This window comes from Leucoraja erinacea, unplaced genomic scaffold, assembly GCF_028641065.1.
Source record: "Leucoraja erinacea ecotype New England unplaced genomic scaffold, Leri_hhj_1 Leri_133S, whole genome shotgun sequence".
NCBI lineage: Eukaryota > Metazoa > Chordata > Chondrichthyes > Rajiformes > Rajidae > Leucoraja > Leucoraja erinaceus.
This window is the reverse complement of record NW_026575605.1, coordinates 143,209-170,515: the sequence shown is the minus strand read 5'-3', so window position 1 is coordinate 170,515 and position 27,307 is coordinate 143,209. Positions and strand designations below refer to the sequence as shown.

Sequence of the window (27,307 nt, the reverse complement as noted above, 5' to 3'; positions counted from 1 at the left end):
AAAGCCAATTAACCTGCAAACCTGTACATCTTTGGAGTGCGGGAAGCAACCCATGCAGGTGACGGGGAGAACGTACAAACTCCCTACAGTCAGCACCCGTAGTCAGGATCGAACCCGGGTCTCCAGCGCTGTGAGGCAGCAGCTCTACCGCTGCGCCACCATGCTGCCCGTGCACCACCTGGTATTAGGCACACTTGCTTACATCAGTCGGGGAATTGAGAATAAAAGTCAAATGCAGTCCCATCAAGACATTGGCGTGAACATAAGGAACTGCAGATACTGGTTTACAAAGAAAAGACACAGAGTGCTGGAGTAACTCAGTGGGTCAGGCAGCATCGCTGGTGTGTCAGATTAGTTACCATGGTAGCATGGCACCATGGTCAGCATGGATGAGTCGGGCCGAAAGACCTGATTTATTTTCGCTTAGTTTAGAGATACAGAGCAGAAACAGGCCCTTCGGCCCAGCGAGTCCATGCTGACCAGTGATCCCCGCACACTATACGTGCGCCCTTATACGCACGTGTGTGGCGACTATTCGCATACCGTGACTATGCAAGCAAAAAGTTTTGCAGAGACTTAACAATAAAGTATTCATTTTATTCATTCATTCACGAGCGCGATCGTACACACACTAGGGACAATGTACTATTCCACCAATTAGACTACATTTTCCCCACGTCTTTGGAGTGTGGGAGGAAATCGGAGCACCCGGAGAAAACCCACGCGGGTCCCGGGGAGAATGTACAAACTCCATAAAGACAGTACCCGTAGTCAGGATCGAACCGGGGTCTCTGGCTCTGTGAGGCAGCAGCCCTACTGCAGCGCCACCGTGTCGCCCGTGCTGCTGTATGACAGCACGACTCTCGATTTCCCTTACTTGCACCTTTCTCCCATCCCCTCCCTCCCACCTCTTCATTCTCAGGCGCCTACATTGTGCCAGTGAAAGTCAATGAACAACATTTCATATCTTGACAAAGCACTTCAGGTCTTAACGCCAGAATCAGCTATTTCAGATGATAATCTACGCTTCCACTTTTTCAATCAGCGCACGCTGGCTTGCAATGACTCCGTGGGTGCCTTTTAATCTTCCATTCAATCCAGTTTTTTGTCAGGTTTGATTGTGGGGAAAATCACCATTAATATGACATTAGACAATTGTGTTCTTCGAGCTGGCAGGAAAGTGCTGTAGTAACTCTTTGAGGAAAGATTGATCTGGAAGCTCACACACGCTGGTGCTCTTATTAACACACACGATACTGAGGGAGGGGAAACAAGTTGCAGAGCCGTAAATTTGTATGTATTAGGAGCAGGATTGGGCCATTCGGCCCATCGAGTCTACTCTGCCATTCAATCATGGCTGATCTATCTTTCCCTCTTAACCTCATTCTCCTTCCTTCTCCCCATAAATCTTTTACACCCTTAAGGGCCTGTCCCACTTGAGCCTCATTTGAGCGTCACGCAGATGAGCGCGAAGATTTTGTACATCCCAAAATCCTGTGGTGCCGCGCGTCACTGCCAACGTCACCATGCACCGTGTGCGCATCACGTGCGTGTCACGACGCGCGCATCGTGTGTCGTGACGCGTAAATGGTGTCGCGCAAATGACGGGCAAATTATGCCCAATCGTGACACGGCCCTTTACTAATCACCTTAAAAATACCCAACTGACTTGGCCTCCACAGGATTGGATTGGATTGGATTCCTTTATTGTCATTCAGAAATTTTGTTTCCTGCAGTCATACATATAATAATAAATAACAAATAACAAAACATACACTAAACACAAATTAACATCCACCACAGTGAGTTCACCAGGCACCTCCTCACAAGTCTTAAGTCTTAACGTCTCTGTCTCTTCCCTCCTTGTTCTCCCTCTGCGCTGAGGCGATCCAGGCTTACGTTGTTGTGACCCCGCTGGATGATGGTAAGTAAGTCCCGCGGCTCAACCGTGCTCCGCGAACGGGCCGGTTCAAGCTCCGCGGCCCGGGGCGGTAGAAGCTGCCGAAGCTGCCGCCCTCCAGTCCAGCGGACGCAGCTGTAGTTGCGGGAGCTCCGGAAAAACAGGTCACCAACCTGTGACCTGTGAGCTCCTGACGATGTCGTCCACTGGGCCTGCGGCCGAGCCCCGAATTCAAGTCGCCGCCGCCGGAACGCCACCACAGCCCCCAAAGCCCCGAAGCCGGGCCACCGCCACCGGAACGCCGGAACCCTCCACAGCTCCCAATTCGACCAGCCTCGCGTTGGTAAGTCCTGGCTGGCTCTGCCTCTGGAGCCTCGAGGTCGGTCGCAGTTGGAGGCCGCAAGCTCCGCCATTCGGCCTCAGTGCAGACGGAGGCAGAGAAGGGGGGATACGACAGAAAGAGTCGCATTCCCCCGAAGGAAGAGACAAAAAAAAATGTTTCACCACCCCCCCACACACATATACGCTAATAATCAAAAATTTAACTAAAACAAGACAAAAGAAAACAACAAAAAAAGTAAAAACAGACGGACTGCAGGCGAGCCGCAGCTGTTCAACAGCGCCGCCACTTCCGGAAAAGTCGTCATAGAGGAAGGAAACAGGCCTTTTGGCCATGCCAGCAGACAGTAGACAATAGACAATAGAGGCAGGAGTAGGCCATTCAGCCCTTCAAGCCAGCACCACCATTCAATGTGGATCATTAATGTGATAATGTAGTCAGGATCGAAACCGGGTCGCTGATGCTGTAAGGCAGTAACTCTACCGCTGCACCACTGTGCTGACCTAGTAACTTACTCCATCGCTTTATGTTCTTTCCAAGGTGACGTTTCAGGTCAAGACCCTACTTCAGACTGACGAACAGTACAGAACTAATGGGCCCTGCGGCCTACAATGTCCATGCCGCACATGATGCCTAGCTAAACTGATCTCTTCTGCCTCCAGTGGTCCACAACCCCCATTCCGTGCACTTCCATGTGCCCATCTAACATCCTCTAAAACACCACTGTCGTATCAGCCTCCACCATCCCCCAAGGCAGCACGTTCCAGGACCCCACCACTCTCTGTGTAAAAAGTTGCCCCGTACATCCCGAGACTGGCGGAGCATCGGCTTTCTGCTCGATGATGGTCGAGATGTTGGACGTCAGGGGCAAGGGCCGGTAGGAGGGTGAACCAGCGTAAGGCCTCCAGCTGCAGCCTTCAAGGTGGGCTGCAGGAGGCACCCCCAGGACACGAAGATGGCCGGGCGAGGAGAGGAGAGGAGATGAAAGGAGCAGAGAGGAGAGGAAAGTACATCGAGAACGCGGGCCGACCCGACTTTGGACTATGAATAATGGCGGCAAAAAAAAGCGGCGCCCACATATGTGATATACACAACGAGAATTTCACCGCGCATTTGCACGTGTCACAAATAAAGCTCCATTGAACCATAGAACATATCTGTTGAGCTACAGATATTGTCATATCTGTTTCAGGTCATCTATATATGTATATAAGTCTTGCCTTGTGTGTATGTGTGTGTGTGTGTGTGTGTATGCGTGTGTGTGTGTGTGTAGGTGAGTGCGTGCGTGCATGCGTGCGTTGTCATATCTGCTTCAGGTCATCTATATGTGTATAAAAATCTTGCCTTGTTCCTGTGTGTGTGTGTGTGTATGTGTGTGTGTGCGTGTGTGCGTGTGTGTGTGCGTGTGTGCGTATGTGCGTGTGTGTGTATGTGTGATTGTATTTTCGCCAAAATGGTACACAAAAGCGTGAAAGTATTTGCAGAACCGTACTCAGCTTTTTCCCATCGACAATGTAATAAGTTTCCTTCAGATTTGATGTTATATTTCACAACTTATAGATTTTGAAAGTTTAAAAAAAGCCAACTTTGAAAATAGTAACTTGTTTTTATGAGGGAGACTCTTCCAGCAGCTTCCAGTGATGATGTCACAATGCCATTTCACAGTCCACCTATCACAATGGCATCTCATTTACATAGGCTGCTGAGTTCAACAATGACATCGCAATGTGACCTGCCGTTGAAGTCTTCAAACCCACACCGTTGCGAATGGTAACGGCAGCCAGGACTTTGCAGTCACGCTGACATTTTTGCAGAACCTTACTCAGCTTTTTCCCGTCGTCGTTCTTGCAAGTTTCCTTCAGATTTGATGTTATATTTCGCAGGTTATTGATATTTTAAAAAAAATTTAAAAGCCAATTTTGAAAATATTAACTGCATTTGTGAGGGAGACTCTTCCAGCATCTCACAGTCATCTATTTACACAAGTTGCCGTGAAGATTCCAAAAACTGAAAATGACATCACAATATCATCTCTGCTGCCAATACACAAGCTATGAGAGTTGTAAGGGGAGGGACGTAGTGGGGGAGATTTAAAAGTTTTAAAGTGACAATTACTAGTTGGATTTCTTCACATCTGCACTGGCAGTTAGGCACTTATGACGTCACAATGCCCTACTGGCTACAATTTTTATCCCAGAACACTGAGTCCTTCACAGCAAATGCCCTTTGGGGAAAGAATCTGCCAGCCTAACCCAGCACAGCAAAGTTTAATGATTAGATTGGATAACAAAAGATGGCCTTGTCAGTGGCACCTACATCACATCAAATCTTAGTGCAATCGCATTTTTTTTAAAGTTTTAAATGACCTGCACGATCGGGGGGCTATGGGTGAGTGGTGGAATATTACAATGGGGAAACGGGTTGTGTTGGGGGAACGGGTGAGTGGTGGAATCTTACGTTGGGGAACGGGTTGCGTTGGGGCCCAATCTTACGTTGGGGACCAGGTTGCGTTGGGGGACCAGGCCTCCTGTGGGGGCTCTGTGTTAGTGGTGGATTATTGCGTTGGGAGAACGGTCTACGTTGGGAGAATGGGTGAGTGGTGGAAACGGATTGCGTTGGGGGAACGGGTGAGTGGTGGATTATTGCGTTGGGGGATGGGGGCCAACGGGTCCCACTCAGTCTAATATCACAATAAAACACTGATGACTTGACTATTCTTAAATCTGCCCTGCTCCTGTATTTCATGTTCTTTGTACTCTTCCAAATCTCATTTCCCTCTCCCCTGACTCTCAGTCTGAGGAAGGGTCTTGACCCGAAACCTCACCTATTTCTTCTCTCCCGAGATGCTGCCTGTCCCGTTGGGTTAACGCCAGCATTTTGTGTATGTCCTGGATTGCCAAAGCTTTGTAAACCCAAAAAAGTCCAAGTCGTGCATTTGTTCCATACCTGATACCCCCAATGGCCTTCTCAATCCTTGAGTCATTTTTTTAACGTTGGTCTCCTTCAGGTCCATTCGGCCCACCCGTACTATCTGGCACACCAAGTAAATCCTTTCACGATTCAAGTCTTTGTTTCCCAAATCCTAAAACAAAAATGTGAAAGGTGAATAATAGTCTGCATGTTTGGTTTAGTGTAGTGTGGAGATACTTTTATGCACAACATGATCTGATCTGGCAGGCTAGCATGCAAAACAAAGCTTTTCACTGTACCTCGGCACGCATGACAATAATAAACCTCGACCTAGGTCCCAAACCATCTCATGGAAAGACATCCTTAGATGAGACTTACTACAAAGGTTTGGTTTGGTTTAGTTTAGTTTAGTTTAAAGATAACAGGCCCTTCGGCCCACCGAGTTCATGCTGACCAGTGATCCCCGCACACTAACACTATCCTACACACACTGGGGACAATTTACAATTTTACCCAAAGCCAATTAACCTATAAACCTTAGGTCTTTAGAATGCGAGAGGAAACCGGAGCACCCGGTGAAAACCCACGCAGGTCACGGGGAGAAGATGCAAACTCTGTACTAGCAGCCGTAGTCAGGATTGAACCCAGGACTATGCCACTGTAAAGCAGTAACTCTACCACTGCACCACCGTGTTGCCCCACCTTCATAGAATGGCCCACTGCTTCAGTGTCAATGTGCACAATCTACTTCAAGGTTCAAAGTTCAAAGTAAACTTTATTGTCAATTCAAATAAATTGGTTTGAAATTGCGTTTCCCCATACTCCAAATGTGCAAGTAATATTTATAACACAGACAGACAACATACCAATAACATAGACAATATACATTATTTAAAATATTCACAGTGTGCCAGACTGTAGTAACATTTTGAGGTGTGTTATTAAAGTGCAATAATAAAGGTGCAATATAGAAAAGTGCAAATAGCATACTGCAGACATTGAGTTAAAGTTAAATGTTCATGGAATTTTCTTGAGTGTGTTGAGTAATCTGATGGCCTGAGGTAAAAACCTGTTTTTGAATCTGGTGGTTTTGCTCCGCATGCTGCACTGTATACATCAACTTCTTAATCATCTTCTACTCCAAGTCCCCAAGATGCTACCAGAACATGGTATCTCTTTACGATCTGATCCCAAAAGAGGATCTATTACCATCAAATACAATCGCCATACACTTTTAAATCACTTTTCCCTTAGCTCTACCGATTATACTTGGGGGGGGGGATCACACAGTGCTGGAGTAACTCAATGGGTCAGGCAGCATCTCTAGGAGAACATGGATAGGTGACGTTTCAGGCTTCAACCCTTCTTTAGACCAATCTGACACAAAACATCATTTATCCATGTTCTCCAGAGATGTTGCCTGACCCTCAGAGTTACTCCAGCATTTTGTGTCCTCTTTTGCAAACTAGCATCTGCAGTTTCGACGACTGTACTGAGATATGCTGATTGCATATTGCCCAAGGACCAAATGCAGGCGGGTGGGACGTGTAGCTGGGGTATGTTGGCCAGTGTGGGCAAGTTGGGCCAAAGAGCCTGCTTCCACACCGTTTCAATATAAAACACTATAAAAAGGGGAAAGAACAGGAGAATATATCGAGAAACAGAATAGAAACATTAAAAAAAACATAGGTGCTGCAGTAGGCCATTCGGCCCTTCGAGCCAGCACCGCCATTCAATATGATCATGGCTGATCATCCCCAATCAGTACCACATTCCTGCTTTTTCTCCATACCCCTTGATTCCTTTAGCCCTAAGAGCTAAATCAACATATCAAGTCTAATCTAAGGAACTGCAGATGCTGGTTTCAACTGAAAATAGACACAAAAAGCTGGAGTAACTCAGAGGGACAGGCAGTATTTCTGGAGAGAAGAAATGGGAGACGTTTCGGGTTGAGACCCTTCTTCAGACTGAATATGCTGATTGTGTGAGGTCAAAGAGAGTGGAAGGGCTCCGGAATTGGGAATAAAACTGGGAATAAAACTGGACTCAATCCAATGGACCAAATGGCCTTATTCTGTGGCCTGAAAAAAGCCAGATTAATTTCACATGATACTCACAGTGAACACCACTTTCAAATTATTCAGCATGTCAATTTCCTTCGGTAAGCCTGTGCTCGCCCAGCGGAATAAATAGTTCTCACTGAAAATACAAGAATTAATTTTGTTAAACATGAATCATTTAGCAGCAGTCTCGACAGTCGTAAACATCACTCATAGAGTCAAAGAGCGATACAGCATGGAAACGGGCCCTTCGACCCAACTTGCCCACACCAGCCAACATGTCCCAGCTACACCCGTCCCACCTGTCTGCCTTTGGTCCATATCCCTCCAAACTTGTCCCATCCATGTGTTTAAGAAGGAACTGCAGATGCTGGAAAATCGAAGGTAGACAAAAGTGCTGGAGAAAAGGGGAGGAGACAGCTAGGGCTACCGGAAATTGGAGAATTCAATGTTTATGCCGCTAGGGTGCAGACTGCCCAAGCAGAATATGAGGTGTTGCTCCTCCTTTTGTCCTATCCATGTACCGGTCTACCAGTTTCTTAAATGTTTGGATAGTCCCAGCCTCAATGACCTCACCTGGCAGCTTGCTACACACACCCACCACTTTTTGTGTGAAAACGTTATCCCTCAGATTCCTATTAAATCTTTACCCCTTCAACTTGAACCTCTGTCCTCTGGTCCTCGATTCCCCCTCTCATTTGTAATCATCCCACCACAACCAAGAGGGCAGTGCTGAACTACACTCGATCTCTTTGATGACCCTGGGACTATCCTTGATCGGACTTTGCTGGCTTTACCCCGCACTAAACGTTATTCCCCTTATCATGTATCTGTACACTGTAAATGGATCAATTGTAATCATGTATTGTCTTTCTGCTGACTGGTTAGCACGCAGCAAAAGCTTTTCACTGTACCTCGGTACACGTGACAATAAACTAAACTGAACATCCACAAGGAGATACGTTTTCTTCTTGGCTGTGGTAGATATCATTAGCACATGGATAGGAAAGGTTCAGTTTAGTTTAGTTTAATTTAGTTTAGAGATGCACTGCAGAAACAGGCCCTTCAGCCCACTGAGTCTGCGCTGACCAGCGATCCCCACACATTAACACTATCCCACGCACACTAAGGACAATTTTACATTTTTGTGCATTGATGCCAAGCCAATTAACCTACAAACCTGTATGTCTTTGGAGTTTGAGAGGAAACCAAAGAGCTCGGAGAATATCCATGCAGATCACGGGGAGAACGTACAAACTCCGTACTGACAGCACCCGTGGTCAGGATTGAACCTGGGTCTCTGGTGCTGTAAAACAGTAGCTCTACCGCTGCGCCACCGTACCGCCCTTAGAGAGATATTTAGAGTGATATGGGCCAAACGCAGGTAAATGGGACTAGCTTGGATGGGCATGTTGGTCGGCAGAGAATAGCCATAATCATACTAGTCATAATGTGTGGAAACCGGACTTTTGGCACAACTTTCCCATGCCGATGTGAATTTGTGGAATACTCTGCCTCAGAAGGCAGTGGAGGCTGACTCACTACGAGCATTCTAAAAAGAGTTAGATAGAGCTCTTGGGGCTAGCGGAACCAGGGGATATGGGGAGAAGGCAGGAACGGGGGTACTGATTGTGGATGATCAGCCATGATCACATTGAATGGCGGTGCCGAATGGGCTCCTCATGCACCAATTGTCTATGTATCTACGATCAACATGCCCCCTCAACACTAGTTCCATCTGCCTGTGTTTGGCTCATACCCTTCTAAACCTGTCCTGTCCCTGTACCTATCTAAACCTTTTTTTAACATTGTGAGAGTGTCTGCCGCATCTACCTCCTCTAGGAAATTGTTCCATATACCTACTTCCCTTAGTATAAATAAAGTTGCCTCTCAGATTCCTATTAAATCTTTCCACCCTCATCTCAAACCTATGTCCTCTGGTTCTTGATTCCCCTACTCTGGGTAAAAGACTGCCTTCACCCGATCTATTCCTCTCATGATCTTGTTTGCCTTTATAAGATCACCCCTTATTATCCTACGCCCCAAGGTATATAACTCCTTTATAACTTCTGTACCAATATATAATCTCTAATCCCAAGGGCTGCCAAATTTGATTGATTGATTGATTGAATGAATGAATGATGAATGAATGAATGAGTGAATGAATGATTGAATGCATGAATGAATGAATGGATGAATGAATGAATGAATGAATGAATGATTGAATGCATGAATGTATGTATGAATGAATTAATGATTGAATGCATGATTGAATGTATGAATGATTGAATGAATGAATGATGAATGAATGAATGATTGAATGAATGATATGAATGAATGAATGAATGAATGATGATTGAATGTATGAATGAAATGACTGATTGAATGCATGCATGATGGATGAATGAATGAATGCATGAATGAATGAATGAATGATGAATGAATGAATGAAAGATGAATGAATGGATTGAATGAATGTATGAATGTATGAATGTATGAATGATTGAATGAATGTATGATGAATGAATGAATGAATGATTGAATGATGAATGATTGAATGAAATGAATGATTGAATGAATGAATGAATGTATGATTGAATGAATGATTGAATGATTGAATGAATGAAATGATTGAATGTATGAAAGAATGAATGAATGAATGATTGAATGAATGTATGCATGAATGAATGTATGAATGAACGAATGATGAATGAAAGAAGAAAAAAAGATACAGCATGAAAATGAGACCCAGACCCTTCACACAAACCAGACTCCCCACCATTGACTCCATCTGCACCTCACGATGCTTCGGACAAGCAGGCAACATGGTCAAAGACTTGTCCCACCCCGGTCATTCCTTCTTCTCCCTGCTGCCGTTGGGCAGTCGATACAAAAGCATGAAAGGGTACACCACCAGGCTCAGGCAACCGATAAAGGTTTAAGGGGCAAAGCCCGGAGAATGGGAGTGAGAGTGAAAAATGGATGAGCCATGATTGAATGGCGGAGCAGACTCGATGGGCCAAATGGGTTAATTGTGCATTCTTCTTCTCATCGAAGTCCGCACACAAGATGAAGACATTTCTCGGCATCTGCACACAACGATGTCTGTCCTGTCGCTTCTTGTGCTTCTTGTGCGTGGTGGTGGAAAGATTGGTGGAAACAGATAAGATTGTTAAGGGCTTGGACACGCTAGAGGCAGGAAACATGTTCCCGATGTTGGGGGAGTCCAGAACCAGGGGCCACAGTTTATGAATAAGTGGTAAGCCATTTAGAACGGGATGAGGAAAAAAATGTTCACACAGAGAGTTGTGTGTGTAATTCTCTGACTCAGAGGGCGGTGGAGGCTGGTTCTCTGGATGCTTTCAAGAGAGGGTTAGATAGAGCTCTTAGGGGTAACAAAGTTAAGGGATATGGGGAGAAGGCAGGAACGGGGTACTGATTGTGGATGATCAGCCATTATCATATTGAATGGCGGTGCTGACTAGAAGGGCCGAATGGCCTACTCCTGCACCTATTGTCTATTGTCTATAACAGGGCCACGACATGAACGCTCTTTCCTTAACCACAATTATGCTTCTATGCCTTATGGTCTTATATGGAACAGCTTCTTTCCCACTGTTAGAGTCATAGAGTCGTGACTCTAAAGGCCCTTCGGCCCAACTTGCCCACACTGACCAAAACGTCCCATCAACATTCGTCCCACCTCCCTACGTTTGACCCACATCCCTCTAAACCTGTCCGATTCATCTACCTGTCTAACTGTCTCTTAAAAGTTGCGTTAGTCCCTCCCTCAACTACCTCCTCCAGCAGCCCGTACCAAGTAGGTTACCCCTCAGATTCCTATTAAATCTTTCCCCCCTCACCTTAAACCTATGTCCTCTGGTTCCTATTATCAGAGAATAGGATTGATTTGGGTATAGGAGCAGGGAGGTACTACTGCAGTTGTACAGGGTCTTGGTGAGACCACACCTGGAGTATTGCGTACAGTTTTGGTCTCCAAATCTGAGGAAAGACATTCTTGCCATAGAGGGAGTACAGAGAAGGTTCATCAGACTGATTCCTGGGATGTCAGGATTTTCATATGATGAAAGACTGGATAGACACGGCTTGTACTCGCTAGAATTTGAGGGAGGATCTTATAGAAACTTACAAAATTCTTAAGGGGTCGGACAGGCTAGATGCAGGAAGACTGTTCCCGACGTTGAGGAAGTCCAGAACAAGGGGTCCCAGTTTAAGGATAAGGTGGAAATCTTTTAGGACTGAGATGAGAAAAACATTTTTCACACAGAGAGTGGTGAATTTCAGGAATTCTCTGCCACAGAAGGTAGTTGAGGCCAGTTAATTGACTATATTTAAGAGGGAGTTAGATGTGTCCCTTGTGGCTAAAGGGATCAGGGGGGTATGGAGAGAAGGCAGGTACAGGATACTGAGTTGGATGGTCAGCCATGATCATATTGAATAGCGGTGCAGGCTCGAAGGGCCGAATGGCCTACTACTGCACATATTTTCTTTGTTTCTATGTTTCTATCAGGCTTCTGAACGGTCCTTCTATAAGCTAGGGTACTGTCCGATTCACCTCTACCCCATTGCGAACATTGGACTTTGTCTGGAACTGATGCACTACAATGCTGAGAACTATATTCCACATTGCATCTTCCCCGTAGCTCTACCTACTGTACTTGATTATATCTATGTATGGTATATCTGACCTGTTTGTAATGAATGCAAAATCCAGCTTTCCACTGCACCGAGGCACTTGTGATAATAACAAACCTAATATTGATCACAGATCATTTCAGAGTATCTCTGCCAACTTTGTCCCAAATTGCCACAGAAGAAATGTTAAATGTCCACTTATTCTGTGGAATTCATGGCTGTAGAGACCAAGGCATTGGGTATTTTTAAAGCGGAGATTGATAGATTCTTGATTGGTAAAGATGTCAAAGGCTACTTGGAGAAGGCGGGAAAATGGGGTTGAGAGGGAGGAATAGATCAGTCATGATTGATCGAGACTCAATGGATCGATTGTCCTAATTCCGCTTCTATGGTCTTTGGCTTGGCAGCGGTAGATTTTCTATGGTCTTTGGCGATGCAGCGGCAGATCTGCTACCTTACAGCGCCAGAGAACCTGGCTACGGGTGTTGTCTGTACAGAGTTTGTACGTTCTCCCTGTGACCACGTGGGTTTTCTCCGGGTGTTCCAGTTTCCTCCCACACTCCAAAGACGTGCGGGTTTGCAGGTTAATTGACTTCAGTAACATTGTAAATTTTCCCTTGTGTGGTGTTGAGGGGTAGTGTTAATGTACGGGATGATCGCTGGTCGGCGCGGACTCAGTGGGCCGAAGGGCCTGTTTCCGCGCTGTATCTCTAAAGTAAAATAAAGTCTAATGTTATGATTTAAATCCGAGCCGAGGCTTTGTGCAGTAGATCTCGACCATTAAGCTGCCACTCACAAAGAAAATGTAATTAACCATCCATCTCTCAAAGATCCGTTCAATAAGTTCTTTTTTCATGGGAGATATAAAAATTACATTGAATCATTTGGTAAAGAGGCGACATAGATACTTTTTAAAAAACTTTGGAATATGTTTTTCATAATTTAATAAGGAAATACTTTTCCTCACAGAGAGTTGTGAGTCTGTGGAATTCTCTGCGGTGGAGGCCGGTTCTCTGGATACTTTCAAGAGAGAGCTAGATAGGGCTCTTAAAGATAGCGGAGTCAGGGGATATGGGGCGAAGTCAGGAACGGGGTACTGATTGGGGATGATCAGCCATGATCACATTGAATGGCGTTGCTGGCTCGAAGGGCCGAATGGCCTACTCCTGTACCTATTGTCTATTGTCTATTGTCTGCAAAATAACCAGCAACAGGGTTTTTTCAGGCATGTGGAACTGCAGATCCTAGTTTACAAAAAAAGATACAAAGTGCTGGAGTAACTCAACGGGTCAGGCGGTATCTGTGGAGGGAAATGGACAGGTGATATTTAGGCCAGTAAGGTCCCAAGTCATAGCATCACCTATCCATGTTCTCCAAAGATGCTGCCTGACCCGTTGAGTTTGGTTTAGTTTAGAGATACAGCATGGAAACGGGCCACTCGGCCCACCGAGGCCACGCCGACTCGTGATTAACCTACACACTAGGGACAATCAACAGAAGACAACCTACAAACCTGCACGTCTTCAAATTGTGTTATATGGTTATATGGAAACCGGAGCACCTGGAGAAAACCCATGTGGGTAGATGGAGAATGTACAAACTGTGTACAGACAGCACCCACAGTCAGGATCGAACCCAGGTCTCTGGCTGTAAGGTAGCAACTCCACCGCATTGCCCGAGTTACAGCAGCGCTTTGCGTCTTTGCATAATTGTTTTGGGTTTTGATCGATTATAAAATATAGAACAGTGCAGTACAGGAACAGGCCCTTCAGCCCACAATATCCATGCTGAACATGATGCCGTTAAATCTCACCTGCCTGCATATGATCCATATCCCCCTATTCCCTGCAATTTAAAAATCTCTTAAACGCCACTATCATAGAAACATAGAAACATAGGTGCAGGAGTGGGGCATTCGGCCCTTCGAGCCATCACCTCCATTCAATGTGATCATGGCTGATCATCCACAATCTGTACCTCGTTCTGGCGTTTTCCTTATATCCCCTGATTCCTTTAGTTATAAAAGCTAAATTTACCTCTCTCTTGAAAACATCCAGTGAATTGGGCCTCCACTGCTTCTGTGGCAGAAAGTTCCACAGATTTACAACTCTCTGGAGTTTTTCCTCATCTCAGTCCTAAATGGCCAACCCCTTATTCTTAAAATGTGACTCCTGGTTCTGGACTCCCCGAACGTTGGGGAAAAAATTCCTGCATCTAGCCAGTCCAATCCCTGAAGAATTGTATACGTTTCTATAAGAATCCCTCTCATCCTTCTAAATTCCTGCGAATACAAGCCCAGTCGACCCATTCTTTCATCATATGTCAGACCCGCCATCCCGGGAACTAACCTGGTGAACCTACGCTGCACCCCCTCAATAGCATCGTATCTGCCTCCACAACAACCCCTGGCAGTGCGTTCCTAGCCTCCACCACTCTCTGTCTAAAATATTTGCCCCACACATTAATCTATCTATCTACTGTATACTATTATTAAAACTCTCATCTTGATCACTTCTGGTCTGCATTGTAATTAAATTTGCGCAAAAACGATCCCCATAGCGCTACAATTTTTCGCCACCTTACTCACCATTATAAAATGGTGCTCCTATCACACGACCAATTGCAAATTGCAATAAGTAAAGCACTATTGAACTATCGAAGCTGTCTGCTTACATCAGTGCCACCTGGAAATTTGGGTTCTTCGTAGCATCCCCGAGCTTGGCTAGCAGGCTGCAACTTTCAATGTCGAAGATAGACACAAAATGCAGGGGTACTCAGCCGGAGAAAAGGAATGGATGACGTTTCGGGTCGAGAACCTTCTTCAGACTCGACCCGAAACGTCACCCATTCCTTCTCTCCAGAGACGCTGCTTGTCCCGTTGAGTTACTCCAGTTTTTTGTGTCTACCTTTGATTTAAACCAGCATCTGCAGTTCGTTCCTACACTGTTAGTTCACGCACTGACCTCTTAGGTGGCACCTTGTCCAATTCCCCAAATTTCTCCCAGTCCTCCGGTTTGCTGCTACCCCAGGCCAATTGATAAGCCTCTTCCTTGGATTTTACACTATCCTTGATTTCCCTCGTTGGCCCGAATTCCCCATTTTATTTTTTCGCCAGACAGGGATGAACAATCTCTGGAGTTCGTCCATGCGGTCGTTAAATCTTTGCCATTGCATCTCCACCGTCAACCCTTGAAGTATAATTTGCCCATCTATCCTAGCCAATTCCTGTCTCAAACCTCACCCATCTGCGATGAGAAAGATGACTGAACGTTATTGCGTTCCATCACAGTGGGGAACATTGATTCAGCTGTGTGGGGATGTTTATGTTGAACTCTAACATGTATTGTGTATGGCTGTATGGTAACTCAAATTTCACTGTACCAATTGGTGCAATGGACAATAAAAACTTGAACTTGATCTTCACACCTTACCCTTCCATATCTCTAGTCTCCCCCTCCCCTCAGTCTGAAGAAGGGTCTTGAGCCGAAATTCACCCATTCCCTCTCTCCAGCAATGCTGCCCATCCCGCTGAGTTACTCCAGCATTTTGTGTCTCCCTTCGATTTAAACCAGCATCTGCAGTTCTTTCCTCCACTTTAAGCTAAAGCCCTGTCCCACTGTATGAGTTCATTCAAGAGCTCTCCCGAGTTTAAAAAAAAATCAAACTCGTGGTAAGCACATAGAATGAACGTAGCGGGTACGTCGGAGCTCGGGGACATCTCTTAGCGGCCCGTAACACTAACGGCAGGTACTCGGGAAACGCGGTAAGCTCGTGAAGACTCGTGAAGATTTTTCAACCAGTTGAAAAATGTCCACGAGAGCCCCGAGTACCGACGAGCGGCCATTACCGTAAATCTCCTAGTTCGAATCAGGGCAAACTTGGGAGAACTCTTGATTGAACTCGTACAGTGGGACTGGGCTATAAGTCTCCGCGCTCCAAAGTTCCAAACTTAAGCCTCCTTAAAGATTTTGCCGAATCATCATTCGATCGAGTCAGAAGAAGCAAGAAATTGACAATGACAAATGGGAAATAGTCTGCATTGTGTTAAGCTTCAACCTGCTGTAATTACTGCTCCAAATTGTATTCTGAGACCGTTTTGTTTTATTGCATTTCCTCCAGGATCCTTTTATTAACATTCCCCAATTTTATTTTTTCCTACCTATGTGTCATAGTCATTTAATCAGAATTCTTTAAACCCTTTCTTCAAATTTAACTGTGCTTCACACCAACTCTGGTAAGTTGCGTTCAGCTTGACTGCGTCCACTGGTCGATGAGTGTAATTTATATCCTTGCGATGTGCAAACAGTAAGATTCAAAAGAATAAACTGTGCTGACTTTCACCAGCACAAGGCCTTTGGTGCTTTGGCCTTCATCAGTCAGAGTATTGAGTGTGGAATAGACATCGTTTCTCTCTGCCCTGACTCTCAGCCTGAAGAAGGGTTCCAACCTGTCACTCATGTCTGTTCTGCAGAGATACTGCCTGATCCTCTGAGTTACATAGAAGCATAGAAACATTGGAAAATAGCCTAGCCATAATGATCATCCAAAATCGGTACCCCGTTCCTGCTTTCCCCCCATATCTCTTGATTCTGTTTGCCCTCATCTAACTCTCTCTTGAAAACATTCAGTGCATAGTTGTGAATCCACAACTCTCTGGGTGAAAAAGTTTCTCCTCATCTCAGTCCTAAATGGCCTACCCATTATTCTTAAACTGATATTTAAGTTACTCCAGCATTTTGTGTCTATCTTCGGTGTAAGCCAGCACCTGCAGTTCCTTCCTACACATATTGAGTATAGAAGTTGGGATGTCATGTTATGGTTGTACAAGTGCAGGCTCGAAGGGCCGAATGGCCTACTCCTGCACCTATTTTCTATGTTATGGTTGTACAAGTGGTGACGCCACATTCCGAGTATTGTGTTCAGTTTTGGTCACCCTTTTATAGACAATAGACAATAGGTGCAGGAATGGGCCATTCGGCCCTTCGAGCCAGCATCGGAAATTCAATGTGATAATGGCTGATCATCCACAATCAGTACCCCGCTCCTGCTTTCTCACTTGCCAACCTTTCTAAAAATTGGATAGGTACATGGATAGGATAAGTTTAGAGGGATAAGACAATAGACAATAGACAATAGGTGCAGGAGTAGGCCATTTGGCCCTTCGAGCCAGCACCGCCATTCAATGTGATCATGGCCGATTATAAGGACCAAACACGGGCAGGTGGGACTAGTGTAGATGGGACATGTTGGTCGGTATGGGCAAGTTGGGCTGAAGGGCCTCTTTCCACCCTGGATGACTCTACGACTCCAAGGAAATAGTTTTTGTTCTTAAAGAGGTCACTGCTAATGAATCTGTCCCACTTAGAGGACTCTTTAGGCGACTGCCCGGGACTAGTTTTAATGGAATTCACCTACGACACCTGGCGATAACCTACGACAGGAAAAATTGTCACCACTGTCACTGAAAAATTTTCAACGTGTTGAAAATTTAGCGGCAATCGCCTGTAGTCGCCAAAAAAATCGCCCAAGTGGGACAGGCCCATTACACGGCCGGGCAAATGTATCATTGCCTGTCGACTTCCAATGCACAGTCCTAAAATGTCCTTCTCAAATGGAAGGTGGCAGGGTGGCGCAGCGGGTAGAGTGGCTGCCTCACAGGGCCAGGGTCCTGGGTTCGATCCTGACCTTGGCTGTTGTCTGAGTGGAATTTCCACATTTGATTTAAGAATTAAGAGACAGAAGTTTAGGGGTAACATGAGGGGGAACTTCTTTACTCAGAGAGTGGTAGCTGTGTGGAATGAGCTTCCAGTGGAGGTGGTGGAGGCAGGTTCGATTTTATCATTTAAAAATAAATTGGATAGTTATATGGACAGGAAAGGAATGGAGGGTTTATGGTCTGAGTGCAGGTAGATGGGACTAGGGGAGAATAAATGTTCAGCACGGACTTGAAGGGCCGAGATGGCCTGTTTTCGTGCTGTAATTGTTATATGGTTATATGGTTATTGTGTACCTTGACAGCGACAGATGCATGACAAGGGAGTAACGTTTATTGCAAGGTAAACCCAGCAAAGTCTGATCAAAGATAGTCCGAGGGTCATCAGTGAGGTCGATAGATAGTAGTTCAGGACTTTTCTCTAATTGTGGTAGGATTGCTCTGTTGGGGGAGTCCAGAACCAGGGGCCACAGTTTAAGGATAAGGGGTAGGCCATTTAGAACAGAGATGAGGAAAAACCTTTTCACCCAGAGAGTTGTGAATCTGTGGAATTTTCTGCCTCAGAAGATTGAGGGGAGATCTTATTGAAAGTTACACAATTCTTAAGGGGTTGGACAGGCTAGATGCAGGAAGATTGTTCCCGATGTTGGGGAAGTCCAGGACAAGGGGTCACAATTTAAGGATAAGGGGGAAGTCTTTTAGGACCGAGATGAGAAAAGCATTTTTCACACAGAGAGTGGTGAATTAGTGGAATTCTCTGCCACAGTTGAGGTCACAGTTCATTGGCTATATTTAAGAGGGAGTTAGATGTGGCCCTTGTGGCTAAAGGGATTATGGGGTATGGAGAGAAGGCAGGTACAGGATACTGAGTTGGATGATCTGCCATGATCATAATGAATGGCGGTGCAGGCTCGAAGGGCTGAATGGCCTCCTCCTGCACCTATTGTCTGTAGTCTATTGTCTATTCAGTTGCCTGATAACAGCTGGGAAGAAACTGATAGGAATGAAAGGTGGATACAAAGTGTGAACACTCACCAGATTATCTTCTGTTCGTTTGGGTCATATAGTGACATGAAGAGTTCGGTTTCCTCCCCGATTTTACAGACAAAGTTGCGGACCCAGATGAAGAGGGTGTGGGTGGGCGATGAGGACAAGCGCGCAAATCTGCCGCACTCATTCTGATTCTGACGCTGTTGGAGAGGAGCGGGAACAAAAACGGTCAAAGATTAGCAAAACCTGCAAGGTGCTAAGTTCGCTGCTGGCTTGAACAGAAAACCCAAGTAGCAGTTAGTCAATTAATCTCAGAGTGGAAATAGAGCAAGGTGCCAGAGCTATCTGCTGGGAGGGGGGGGGAGGGGGGGGGGCACTGAGATATAAGGGGAAACATAGAAACATAAAAACATAAAAAATAGGTGCAGGAGGAGGCCATTCGGCCCTTCAAGCCAGCACCGCCATTCATTGTGATCATGGCTGATCGTCCCCTATCAATAACCCATGCCTGCCTTCTCCCCATATCCCTTGACTCCCCCAGCCCCTAGAGCTCTATCTAACTCTCTCTTAAATCCATCCAGTGACTTGGTCTCCACTGCCCTCTGTGGCAGGGAATTCCATAAATTCACAACTCTCTGGGAGAAAAAGTTTTTTCTCACCTCGATCTTAAATGACCTCCCCTTTATTCTAAGACTGTGGGCCCTGGTTCTGGACTCGCCCAACATTGGGAACATTTTTCCTGCATCCAGCTTGTCCAGTCCTTTTATAATTGTATAGTTTTCTATAAGATCCCCCCTCATCCTTCTAAACTCCAGTGAATACATGCCTAGTCTTTTCAATCTTTCCTCATATGACAGTCCCGCCATCCCAGGGATCAATCTCGTGAACCTACGCTGCACTGCCTCAATCACAAGGATGTCCTTCCTCAAATTAGGAGAGCAAAACTGTACACAATATTTCAGATGGGGTCTCACCAGAGCCCTATACAACTGCAGATGAGGGAGAGACCCGGCAGAGGGAGGGACACCGAAAACAAAGGGCTGACCCGACAGAGGAGGGCCAGTATGAACAAATAGGCCCATTCTTAGTCACGTGTGTGACCAAAACATATGAAAAATTGTGGAATAGACATCTCTTCTAATTCTGAAAGCATTACAGGTAGATTGTTTTGTGCTGTGTATACTATTCATATTTTTTTCAAAGTTTATCAAGTGGAATCTTCATGTTATGCGGACAATGTTCGTTTAGGGTCAGAGGTCAAATGTGACACGGTCACGTGTGTGCGCGACAGGGAAGCGATTTTTTCACAACATTCTAACAAAACTCTTGTGAATTTTAAAAAGCCAGAATGTTCATCTCCTCAGCAGACATGCATTGTAGTTCTGTCAGTGGGAAAATAACAAAGAATAAGATTAATACCTTACAAATAATTTTTTAAGGCATTACTTTATGCGATGACATCTGGTCACATGTGTGATATGTTGTCTCACTTCTCGATGTTGGGCTGTTGAGAAGGAGAGACCCGATGGGGGGGGGGGGGGATATGAGAACGAAGGGAGGACCCAGCAGGGGTCCACCGAGATTAAAGAGGGGACCTAGCATGGGGGGGGTGCCGCGAGAATCATGGGTGGGTGGGGGAGGGGGGGGGGGGCGGGGGGTGAGATAGAAGGGAGAGAACAAGGGGAGGGGCCAGGAGGAGGGCTGCCGACTGCCACGTGCGGCACCACTCCTGATTCGCCGCCGCAAGCAGACGACAAAACCTTTTGATGAACTTGTCGTAACTTTGTCAGCGTCTGGAACATGGCGACACCTGTGTACTGCCCAGGTGAGGTCTGCTGTACGATCGTTACCCGGTTGTACGCAAAACAAGGCATTTCACTGGGACCTACGGTGGGTACATGTGGCAATGAAGCTTCATTGATGCATTGAACTAATAAAGCCGCTGCCTCACGGATGTGAGGATGTAACTAGTAGCGTGGATAGGGGAGAACCAGTGGATGTGGTGTATCTGGACTTCCAGAAGGCTTTCGACAAGGTCCCACATAAGAGATTAGTATACAAACTTAAAGCACATGGCATTGGGGGTTCAGTATTGATGTGGATAGAGAACTGGCTGGCAAACAGGAAGCAAAGAGTAGGAGTAAACGGGTCCTTTTCACAATGGCAGGCAGTGACTAGTGGGGTACCGCAAGGCTCAGTACTGGGACCCCAGCTATTTACAATATATATTAATGATCTGGATGAGGGAATTGAAGGCAATATCTCCAAGTTTGCGGATGACACTAAGCAGGGGGGGCAGTGTTAGGTGTGAGGAGGATGCTAGGAGACTGCAAGGTGACTTGGATAGGCTGGGTGAGTGGGCAAATGTTTGGCAGATGCAGTTTAATGTGGATAAATGTGAGGTTATCCATTTTGGTGGCAAAAACGGGAAAGCAGATTATTATTTAAACGGTGGCCGATTGGGAAAGGGGGAGATGCAGCGAGACCTGGGTGTCATGGTACACCAGTCATTGAAGGTAGGCATGCAGGTGCAGCAGGCAGTAAAGAAAGCGAATGGCATGTTGGCTTTCATAGCAAGATGATTTGAGTATAGGAGCAGGGAGGTTCTACTGCAGTTGTATAGGGTCTTGGTGAGACCACACCTGGAGTATTGCGTGCAGTTTTGGTCTCCAAATCTGAGGAAGGACATTATTGCCATAGAGGGAGTGCAGAGAAGGTTCACCAGACTGATTCCTGGGATGTCAGGACTGTCTTATGAAGAAAGACTGGATAGACTTGGTTTATACTCTCTAGAGTTTAGGAGATTGAGAGGGGATCTTATAGAAACTTACAAAATTCTTAAGGGGTTGGACAGGCTAGATGCAGGAAGATTGTTTCCGATGTTGGGGAAGTCCAGGACAAGGGGTCACAGCTTAAGGATAAGGGGGAAATCCTTTAAAACCGAGATGAGGAGAACTTTTTTCACACAGAGAGTGGTGAATCTCTGGAACTCTCTGCCACAGAGGGTAGTTGAGGCCAGTTCATTGGCTATATTTAAGAGGGAGTTAGATGTGGCCCTTGTGGCCAAGGGGATCAGAGGGTATGGAGAAAAGGCAGGTACGGGATACTGAGTTGGATGATCAGCCATGATCATATTAAATGGCGGTGCAGGCTCGAAGGGCCGAATGGCCTACTCCTGCACCTAATTTCTATGTTTCTATGTTTCTATGTTTCTATGTTTCACAGCTCCAACATCCAGGGTTCACTCCTGAACTCCGAGCACAGCGCACAGCGCACCCGGGCCACGCGGTAATGGGTAGAACGTGCACCAACAACCCCCGTATTTAGGATCGGACGCAGATCTCTGGCGCTGAAAAGTGCTGCCCTTTCTAAGAAATTACAAGGTGTTGTGGCGGCCCCTGGTGGTTAGCCACTCGTGGTGCGAACCCTCGGCTCTGGGGGTTGGGTCATGTGGCTTGGTTTGGTGAGAAGAGCAGGTCAGGGATCTCCCCTGGGGTATAGATATACAGCTGGTAACACCTTTGCCCGTTGTCGTGGTTCTGAGAGCTGTTCTATGTTAACCTTATAAAGATCACTCTGTTTGACAACACGTGCCTCGTTATAGTGCAGGCATATACTGCAGTTCTTACATTTTAGAAACATAGAAAATAGGTGCAGGAGGAGGCCATTCGGTTCTTCGAGCCTGCACCACCATTCAATATGATCATGGCTGATCATCCAGAATCAGTACTCCCCCCTGTTCCTGCTTTCTCCTCACTGCCCTTGATTCCGTTAGCCCTTAGAGCTAAATCTAACTCTCTCTTGAATACATCCAGTGAATTGGCCTCCATTGCCTTCTGTGGCAGATAATTCCACAATTTGACCTTTAAAGTAACTGGCACCTTTTTCAGAAATAAACTTCTTTACTTTAAGTGAGTGAAGTATTAAGAGACTCTCTTAATACTTAAGACAGAGGAAAGCGCTCCAGAGGGCCATTGACAACGCCCAGAGGATTGTCGGCTGCCCTCTCCTTACCTTGGAGGACCTACACAGTTCCCGCTGCAATAAAAAAACCCAGAATATAATAAAGGACATCTCCCACCCCGGACACTCCCTGTTTGAACTGTTGCCGTCAGGCAGACGGTACAGATCCACAAGGACAAGGACAAATAGACTAAAAAACAGTTTTTACCCCACTGCTATAAAAGTACTAAATGTGGCCGCCAAGGAACGCAGGGGCGATACAGACTAAGGGACTGTGGTAACGGTGAAATCGACAGAAGGATGGAGGGTTGGGTGTGTATGCGTGCTTTGTCTGTGATTTTTATTTATTTGCTTATCTTTATTATTTTACCGTGGATGTTTCGTTAGCTTTAGAAATGTTTGAATGCTGCACTGACTGGCTGACATTTTAAATTTCGTTGTACATGGCTCATGTTACAATGACAATAAAGAAACTATTCTATTCTATTCTATTCTATTCTACTCACAGTTAATGTTATTGCTGCTTTTCAGTGCTGCTATCCAGATAAATGTGGCCTCTCCTACCCGGAAAGTGGCACTTCCCCGCAGCAGGCTTCAGCTCCAGGATTTTCAACGGAATTTCTGATAATTCTCAAGGACTTTCAAAAGTCCACGAACAAATGGAGCGGCCCAATCTATCAGTAGCACAAAATGGCTGCCAGCCTTCCCCTTCCCATGATGCAACACAGGACAATTAGGACTCAAATGTGTGGGAAGGAACTGCAGATGCTGGTTTACTCTGAGAATAAGACAGAAAATGCTGGAGTACCTTAACGGAACAGGCAGCATCTCTGGAGAGAAGGAATAGGTGACGTTTCGGGTCGAGATCCTTCTTGGGCGGGCTAGGACTTTATTCCTTGAAAAGCAGGAAGCTGAGCGTCGATCTCATAGACGTGTAAAGATCATGAGGGGAATAGATAAGGTAAAGGTACAGTCTTTTACCCAGAGTATGGGGAATCAATAACCAGAGCACATAGGTTCTTGGTGAGGAAGGGAAGATTTAATAGGAACCTGAGGCGCAACTTTATTTTTTACACGAAGTGCGGTGGGTGTAGGGATGAGTTGCTGACTGAGGCAGGTATTATCACAACATTTAAAAAACATTTGGACAGGTACATAGATAGGACAGGTTTGGAGGGATATAGACCAAAAGCAGGCAGTTGGGACGAAGGTAGATGGGGTATCTTGGTTGCCATGGGAAAGCTTGGCCAAAGGGTCTGTTTCTACGCTGTATGGCTCAATGACAATTTAGGATAGTGCCATTGATTAATGGAGTCTCTGGGATTTTCCAAAGCCCACTGACAAGTGGAGCAGTCCGATTAATCATGGGGAACAAGATGGCTGCCAGCTGTCCCCTTCCCAGGATGCAACACAGGACTCAAATGTGTAGGAAGGAACTGCAGATGCTGGTTTACACCGAAGATAGGCACAAAATGCTGGAGTAATTCAGCAGGGTCAGGTAGCATCTCTATAGAAAAGAAATGGGTCGACACCCTTCTTCAGACTCCTTGGGTATGCTCGGACTTTATTCTTTGGGGGGCAGGAAGCCGAGGGATGATCTTTTAACGGTGTATAAGATCATAAGAGGGATTGATTGGGTAAATGCACAGTCTTTTACCCAGTGTAGGGGACTCAAGAACCAGAGAACATGGGTTTAAGGTGAGAGGGGGGAAGATTTGGGAACCTGGGACTGTCATATGCTGAGAGAATGGAGCAGCTGGGCTTGAGCACTCTGGAGTTTAGAAGGATGAGAGGATATCACATTGAAACATATAAGAATGTTTGGCTTGGACACACTAGAGGCAGGAAACATGTTCCCGATGTTGGGGGAGTCCAGAACCAGGGGCCACAGTTTAAGAATAAGGAGTAAGCCTTTGGCACTTCAAGCCAGCACCGCCATTCACTGTGATCATGGTTGATCATCCACAATCAGTACCCCGTTCCTGCCTTCTCCCCCTATCCCCTGACTCCACTATTTTTACAGTCTCAGGGACTTTCAAAAGCCCACTTGCAAGTGGAGCAGCCTGATCAATCATGGGGCACAAGATGGCTGCCAGCTATCGCCTTCCCATAATGCACCACAAGAAGCAGCAGGAAGCATGTAGGCCCCTTACCGATTCCTCTCGGATCCGCTCTGTGATGTGCTGCGTTGCCCGCTTGTGTGCTTGGAAGAGGCTGATGACGCTGGTGTGGTCCGGATCGAGAATATTGCCGTTCTCATCTCTGACAACGAGGTCCAGTTCCAGCATTCTGCAATGGAAGAAGAGAAAGGGTCATTTGTCGAGTGGTGAACAAGGGAAAAGTAACCGGTCAAACAAAAACACCAAGTACAGCTGTGCAGGATGTACTGTAGAAACAAGGAACTGCAGGTGCTGGTTGACAGCAAAAGACACAAAGTGTTCGGGAAACTCAGTGGACACCATTATGGGCAGTACTGAAAGCATTTTACATAGAAACATAGAAATTAGGTGCAGAAGTAGGCCATTCGGCCCTTCGAGCCTACACCGCCATTCAATGTGATCATGGCTGATCATCCAACTCAGTATCCTGTACCTGCCTTCTCTCCACACCCCCTGATCCCTTTAGCCACAAGGGCCACATCTAACTCCCTCTTAAATATAGCCAATGAACTGGCCTCAACTACCTTCTGTGGCACAGAGTTCCACAGATTGTTTTTCTCATCTCGGTCCTAAATTTCCCCTTTATCCTTAAGCTGTGACCCCTTGTTCTGGACTTCTCCAACATCAGGAATAATCTTCCTGCATCTAGCCTGTCCAACCCCTTAAGAATTTTGTAAGTTTCTATAAGGTCCCCCCTCAATCTCCTAAATTCTAGCGAGTACAAGCCGAGTCTATCCAGTCTTTCTTCATATGAAAGTCCTGATGCATATCGGGATGCATCACAGATTAGTTTTGCTACAGCTCCATCCAAGACCACAAGAATTGTAGACGTAGCCCAGACCATCATACAAACCAACCTCCCTTCTATCAGTCTCGACCCAAAACGTCACCCATTCCTTCTCTCCAGAGATGCTGCCTGTCCCGCTGAGTTACCCCAACATTTTGTGTCTACCGTCGATTTAAATCAGTTTTGTCTGCTTCATTGCGAAATATGTTCAAGGTATGTCTACTTTGAAGGTATTTTCCTCCTCTTACTGGGCACAATTAGGGCACATGGTATTGGGGGTAGAGTGGTGACATGGATAGAAAATTGGTTGGCAGACAGGAAACAAAGAGTAGGGATTAACGGGTCCCTTTCAGAATGGCAGGCGGTGACTAGTGGGGTACCGCAAGTGTGGGACCGCAGCTATTTACAATATACATCAATGATTTAGATGAAGGGATTCAAAGTAACATTAGCAAATTTGCAGATGACACAAAGCTGGGTGGCATTGTGAACGGTGAGGAGGATGCCATGAGAATGCAAGGTGACTTAGACAGGTTGGGTGATGCATGGCAGATACAGTTTAATGTGGATAAATGTGAGGTTATCCACTTAGATAGCAAAAACAGGAAGGCAGATCACTATCTAAATGGTGTCAATTTGGGAAATGGGGACGTATAACAGGATCTGGCAGTCCTTGTTCATCAGTCAATGAAAGTAAGCATGCAGGTACAGCAGGCAGTGAAGAAAGCGAATGGCATGTTGGCCTTTATAACAAGAGGAGTTCAGTATAGGAGCAAAGAGGTCCTTCTGCAGTTGTATAGGGCCCTAGTGTGACCACACCTGGAATATTGTGTGCAGTTTTGGTCCCTTAATTTGAGGAAGGACATTCTTGCTATTGATAGAGTGCAGCGTAGGTTTACAAGGTTAATTCCCGGGATGGCGGGACTGTCATATGCTGAGAGAATGGAGTGGCTGGGCTTGCATACTCTGGAGTTTAGAAGGATGAGAGGATATCTTATTGAAACATATAAGATATTATTAAGAGTTTGGACACGCTAGAGGCAGGAAACATGTTCCCGATGTTGGGGGAGTCCAGAACCAGGGACCACAGTTTAAGAATAAGGCGTAAGCCATATAGAACAGAGACTTTTTCACACAGAGAGTTGTGAGTCTGTGGAATTCTCTGCCTCAGAGGGCAGTGGAGGCCAGTTCCCTGGATACTTTCAAGAGAGAGCTAGATAGGGCTCTTAAAGATAGCGGAGTCAGGGGATATGGGGAGAAGGCAGGAACGGGGTACTGATTGGGGATGATCAGCCATGATCACAATGAATGGTGGTGCTGGCTCGAAGGGCCAAATGGCCTACTCCTGCACCTATTGTTTATTGTCTAATGTCTCTCTCCGATGAGAGTTCAGCCTCTGTCTGAAGAAGGGTTTCGATCCGAAACATCACCCATTCCTTCTCTCCAGAGATGCTCTGGGGCAGAATAGAAACACTAAGGGGCAGAAAACGCTGGTGGGTGTTGTGTACAGGCCACCTAACAGTAGTAGTGAAGTTGGAGATGGTATCAAACAGGAAATTAGAAATGCGTGCGACAAAGGCAAAACAGTTATAATGGGTGACTTCAATCTACATATAGATTGGGTGAATCAAATTGGCAGGGGTGCTGAGGAAGAGGATTTCTTGGAATGTATGCGGGATAGTTATCTAAATCAACATGTAGAGGAACCAACGAGAGAGCAGGCTATTTTAGACTGGGTATTGAGTAATGAGGAAGGGTTAGTTAGCAATCTTGTTGTACGTGCCCCCTTGGGCAAGAGTGACCATAATATGGTTGAGTTCTTCATTAGG

The 27,307-nt window shown here is 45.9% G+C and overlaps 1 protein-coding gene across 1 annotated transcript in view; it reads right to left on the bottom strand.

The window, feature by feature from the left end:
- LOC129715704 (dedicator of cytokinesis protein 2) overlaps positions 1 to 27,307 on the bottom strand; it is a gene marked incomplete at its 3' end in the record, with an annotated part of 264,879 nt that overhangs the window by 110,857 nt on the left and 126,715 nt on the right. Inside the window, exons 7-10 of the mRNA XM_055665562.1 lie at positions 24,686 to 24,821; positions 18,615 to 18,769; positions 7,268 to 7,349; positions 5,187 to 5,322 (exon numbers count right to left, since the gene is read on the bottom strand). Coding sequence (XP_055521537.1) covers positions 5,187 to 5,322; positions 7,268 to 7,349; positions 18,615 to 18,769; positions 24,686 to 24,821 — 509 coding nt within the window. The remainder of the gene's footprint in view (positions 1 to 5,186; positions 5,323 to 7,267; positions 7,350 to 18,614; positions 18,770 to 24,685; positions 24,822 to 27,307) is intronic.